The sequence below is a fragment of the Notothenia coriiceps genome, unplaced genomic scaffold, assembly GCF_000735185.1.
Source record: "Notothenia coriiceps isolate Sejong01 unplaced genomic scaffold, NC01 NC01_scaffold00037246, whole genome shotgun sequence".
In the NCBI taxonomy this organism is placed as follows: domain Eukaryota; kingdom Metazoa; phylum Chordata; class Actinopteri; order Perciformes; family Nototheniidae; genus Notothenia; species Notothenia coriiceps.
In genome coordinates this window covers 4,886,573-4,892,405 of record NW_011369947.1, presented here as the reverse complement: position 1 = coordinate 4,892,405, position 5,833 = coordinate 4,886,573, and the positions used below count along the sequence as shown (strand labels likewise).

The window sequence follows — 5,833 nt, the reverse complement described above, 5'->3', positions numbered from 1 at the left end:
TATAAAAACCCATACTGCCCCGCGCCTGGGCTAATTTAGCCGCGGGCACTCGACCAATACACGGTAGTCTGTAGCGTACCACACGAAAAAAATGAATAAAAATTACTTTCATGCTGCACGAGTTCAGAAGGAGCGACAGCCGAGCCGAGCTACCTACATATTATTCTGAGCAGACGAGGCTCTAGCTGCAGCTCGAGTCGTCGTGGTAGGATGCCTACGCACAATTATAATTTACACGCAGGCCTAGTGCACCGTGTCTGACAGGCGACCAATCTACATGAATCACACAAACGACTTATTTTGGATTCAAAACGGCGAATTTCGCCGAAAGGTGACAAGTTTGCATCACTGAACATAGACAGAGCACAACTGAAACATAACATCTGAGATGTAACAACATAATACACTTTTCGGGGATGCTTGGGATGTGAGTGAGGGACACGGCTTAGAACGGGCGTATCGGAACTCATTATACACTTCAGTAGCGTTGTCTCTCTTCTCAAACAATGTCAGGTATCCTGCCCTGGTGAGAACAGCAATAAAAGTGACATAAATATTCCTGGTATTGTAAACACTGAGATTTGATTGATAGTACTGTGTTGGAATGCTGTGAGTTACCTGAAGAGTAGGCTGTAACAAAGGTTAAAGAGTCCGTCCTGTCTCCACTCTGAAGGGCTGCAGCCGCTCGGATCGCTCAGCAGCAGCTTCTGGAGGTTAGAGTTCATCGAGCCGCAGAGTCTGGAGAGATTGAGACCTTGAAAATGCCTAAGAAAAAATTATTGATTGTGAGATTTGCTCATTTAAAGCAGATTTAAGTGTTATTGTTCAGTGAGTTCTAATCGCTATGTTTAAAAGCATGGGTGTTTACTGTTCCATCCATTGCCTCTCCGCTGAAGGTGTGATACTCGGCAGCTGCAGACTGAAGATCCTTTTAATGACCTGGCTTCTGCTGCGGGTGAAGTCCAAGCAGACTGTGTCGTTCATTACGCCATCGAAAGAGTTTGGGTCCAACAGCACCGTCAAGTATTTGCCAGCAACACGGACCTGGGACGACATCACTTTATTTAATTTTCTTTAAGTCATTGCTTTCAAATGCATTATTTTCAACAACTCCGGTCAGTTTTTTGCTAAAAGGCTTCAGTGAAATATTGTACTTTAAAAAGGGACTAAATAATGGATTGCCAGGAAAGTATTAATTTTGTTTATGTTCTTATTATGGGGGCACATCTAGGCTACTTGCTATCACAACACATGCATAATGGTGTCTTGTTAAAATGAACAACTTGTTGCTGCTGTGTGGAAACCTGATTTGCATTTCTCATCATAAATGTGATCAGTTGACAGACTTGTTGTTCCTGTATGCAAAAACATATTCAAACTATTACCTTTTCCTTTTATTACAGTTTGCATTGCAAAATGCATCAATGTCAAAACCACTTATCATTACTTTAAACAGTGCCATATATCAAGAAAATGAGCTGTACATGAACGTTAAACAGTCTGAATCTGAACTTACTGTGAAGATATCCCCATGTCTGTCTTTCATCCGGGACAAAAACTTTGCAGCATCTTTTCCAAACTCAAGAGCATGGCCCAACCACGGAAAGAAACCTTTGTCCAGAGGGGGCTCATTTTTCTGTCTGTCCAAATAAGGAAACTTGTTAAAAGCACAACAGTTCATCTCCAGTTATTCATTTTAACCAACAGGTTTGTAGTTAATATTTAGTAATGCGATTTCAACAGCTTTTTATCTCGTGGTAATAAAAGCTCTGCAGCACGTTATAAGCCATAATTATTATTTTGAATGTATTATTTTAGGTTGTATAAAGACAAAACTGAATACAGAGAATCAGTGTTTAAGAGTCATTATTTTTCAGACATCTATCATTCAGTGAATTAAGAGGCATTCCTATATATTGACTAATATCTATGATTCATATTAAATGTACTAAACATTAGAAAAGAACACATTTTTATAAATTACAGTATATTTGCAAAATATGATTTTGCAGACCTTTAGACTCAACATATTCCAATCCCTGAACAGCCCCTGTTGATAAGAATCTCATATCTATAAAAAGCAACATATTATTGAATGGCTTTACCTTGTGCGAGTGGAGTAAAGGAGCATTAGTATAAGCAGTCCATTAAGTAGTAAGAATATTGTCCATAACATGATTCTGTAAAGTTGGATACTTGTCCAGTCCTGCAGATTTATTCCATCGTTGCTGGCAACTCACTTATGTGTTTGAGCCGGGGCTCAACTCTACCACTTGATAAGAGGCGTGGAAAGGTGTGGCTTGTGACACAAAGAGTTACACAACACTCAGGACACAGTATCAGACACCATGAAAAATACCAGATCGTGAGTAAGAAACAGAAACTGAAATTCATCAAAATGCCACTTCACTATTTATAGTTTTTTGTTTCAGTTCCTACCATTTAATTTAACAGCATTCACAAAATCTTTCTGCAACATAAAATACAGAGCATGAAAAAGCCCAGTGACAGAACATTTCCAAGCAGTGACATCATTGTGGTTAAGGGACTTATTTGATTTCATAAAGACAAATAGGCACACATATTTCCCAAAGTGTGTCATAGAATGAGTTCACAGAGTTTGCTTATATTAAGTTCTATAATCCTACAATTCCTACGATCATGACGCAGTCTCACAAACTGAAACTGATGATTAATGTTTCTAATCAAAGTGGTTTGGTTCAGGTGATACTGGGGCTCTGTTTATAGTCTTACTCAATGAATGGAAAATGTAATGAACATTTTCTTCACCTTAAAAAGGCATAAATTACAACTCTTGATACATATGGTCATGCTCATAATCCTATTTATTTTTAAACGTTTTCACAAAACTAATGTCCAAATGCCGAACATTTCCAGCAATGACGTCATGTTTACTTTATATGTGTTTTGATCTGTTTTAAATATATATTTTTGGTTTATATCTAGCTTTTATGTATAATCCTGCTTTCATTTGTATCTTTTTATTTAGTTTGATTTATTTAATTTTCTTGTTTTATATTATTGTGTCTTGTGCTTTTCTGATTTCCGTTTGTTTGTAAGTGTTGGTTTGAGACACCCTTGAGAAGGAGATACTAAGTTTGCTTATCCTGACATAAAATACATTTCTGAATAATACTAGTAGTAGGAAAGCTAATGAATGTCTTGTTTTTTATGCAGCACAAACAGCACTTGTGCAACAAAGCTTGCATTATAATACCAGCTGGCTGCTCAGTATTACCCTGAACCAGCAGAGGGTGGTCATGGACTTAAAGAAGCCTCGCCTTTCAGCAGCTGGAGAGAAGTTAGGCAGTGGACACTGAAGTGAAGTTAATCTACTTCAGATGAAAATCGTACAGCTCAAAATAAACATCCTCAGGGGAACATTTCACTTGGAAAAAACAATTGAAGTAATGCGATGCGGCGGAGTTTCACTGTCAGTGCTAAACTTCAATAGCCTACGGATGAATTAAGAAGTCAAACAATCGTAAAAATGCCGGCATAAGAGAGAAAAACCTTACCCTCAGTGAGTGTCAACAAACATTCAAGAATTAACCAAAAACGGAGAAAATACTACATTACAATGGGGATATCAAACTGATATTTTCAAAGGTTTTCCACAGCCGGCTGCCTGCCTTGATGCTACTGCTAGCATTGTTTGTACTCTTTGCTAACCGACCGGAACAGCAACAACAACAACAACCAGGAACTTCAGTTCCTACAGGAAATATTTGCACGGCAATTTGCAAATAAATACATCGTTTCATGCGGCTAAAATGTGGAGAGAGGATTCAGAATATATCCTTGAATAAAAGTAGGCCTACTGATAACACACTGTCAAAAATACTTAGTTAAAAGTAAAGGTACCGAACGAAAGAATTGTACAAGTAGGCTAAACGTATTTAAGTTTGATTAAGAAAAATGTCCTTAAAATACAAGTTGTAAAAGTACTCAAAAGCTTTACATATTTTAAAACATAACTTCTTCACATTTTAGAAGCTGACTTGTGAACAATAAACGTATTAGTGCAATGGCTGACAATATATGTTCTGTTGACCCACTCATGGTTTTAGTTAGGCTACTTAAATATAATATTGGATTGTTTAATATAGACTACCAAATATATTTTAAAGTAAGGTAAATTAAGGTGTGTCAACATCTGAATTTATAAAGTTGATAGTAAATATATCTGTTAAATAAACACAGTTTATTAAAGGTACAACATTTGATTACAAATAGGCGTCGAGTAGATCAATAAAATACTCATTTGAAAGTACAATTACCTCAAATGTGTACTTAAGTACAATACTTGAGTAAATATACTTAGTTACTTTCCACCAATGCTAATGTAATTATACAGGCAATAAATACAAACACAAACATTCCTGACACATATGGCACATATTTTACAGTAAAATGATTTACAATTCAACAAAAATATTGAATAAAAACATTAGAAGAAAACAATAAACTATGAAACATACATGGATACACAGTGAAATATTGCTATGTTCAGATGCTATGGTAACACAGTCTAAAAACACAGCTTCCTATGAATAAATGCATTTCAAATACAAATTTGAATACTGTTGACAAATGTACACACACACACACACACACACACACACACACACACACACACACACACACACACACACACACACACACACACACACACACGTCTGCCACAAAAACCCATACTATGCATTAAAATGATGTTAAAATATCTCAAACAAGGTTTAACAGTTTATAGACTTCATTAAATCAATATTAAATACCTTTCTCATATAAATGAAAGCATATCACAACTGTTATTATTACCTTTCAAATGTTCAGGAAAAGTTATGGCCACTTGATCAAACTGTCAACACTGCGTCAGCTATAAAAGCGTAATGCTGTGTTCAGGTTTTATTGTTTTTTTTTGTTTTTTTTGACAAAAGCATGTAAAATTACCATATTACCAGATAAATAAAAAGATAAGAATTTGATTTGAATTTAAATAGGATTCTTATCTTTAAATGTAAGGCAATTACACATTACTACATTTGCTTTTAATTAAAAATAATAATAATGATGGAGCAGAGGCATGTGTTTGCAGGGCTTTGCAGACAGAAAATAAATGTTAGACAGTCAAAAGTTTTTTTTTTAAATGCTCTATAAACTCTATAAACATATATAAGGTGCATTTGATGTAAAGAAATTCATACCTGAAACATATATCTTCTGTCTTATGCTTAGCATTTACACCTGGATCAGGCTGATAGTATTTAGACATCCCCCAAGGGAAGGGTAGGGACCAGTCCTACTGCGAGACAATATAGGGCAATGTCTCAGGAATAATACTGTTATTATGTTAATGACCCTAAACTCCCTGTTTCATAAAAGCTGGGTGTGGTGCATTTGAAACCAATCAACATTGAACAAACAGCCCCCAGTATAAATCAGATTTAGTACATTGTCAAACTTGAGTGGTTATATATAAGGATTCAAAATTGTAAGGATAATTTATTGGCATTATGCAGCACAGTTTTGCACAGTTACAACACGAAAGCAGTTGTAGCTTAGTCCATTATTCTACACACAAACAGCAGTAATAGCGTGCATTCCTGAAGTGCATTTGAATTAACATCAGGATTTAAATCAATCTGTATACTTAGTTAATTTATGAAGAAATCCTTTTTTTCAGCATGGCAACATATACAGTATATTTGTATATAATTGGATTAGCAAATGTTTTCCAACTCTTGTGATAATGGCTTTAAAGTCACTTAGCATGGTCTTTTGTAGGTGAACCCTATGGTCATTCCTCTCATAA

At 35.7% G+C, this 5,833-nt stretch overlaps 1 protein-coding gene across 1 annotated transcript in view; it reads right to left on the bottom strand.

Moving 5' to 3' along the window:
* Positions 1 to 2,305, bottom strand: part of LOC104965629 (prostacyclin synthase-like) — a 7,282-nt gene extending 4,977 nt beyond the window's left edge. Inside the window, exons 1-5 of the mRNA XM_010794623.1 lie at positions 2,106 to 2,305; positions 1,517 to 1,640; positions 869 to 1,044; positions 619 to 765; positions 466 to 523 (exon numbers count right to left, since the gene is read on the bottom strand). Of these exons, the coding sequence (XP_010792925.1) occupies positions 466 to 523; positions 619 to 765; positions 869 to 1,044; positions 1,517 to 1,640; positions 2,106 to 2,176 (576 nt within the window). The 5' untranslated portion in view covers positions 2,177 to 2,305. The remainder of the gene's footprint in view (positions 1 to 465; positions 524 to 618; positions 766 to 868; positions 1,045 to 1,516; positions 1,641 to 2,105) is intronic.
* Positions 2,306 to 5,833: the final 3,528 nt, after the last annotated feature.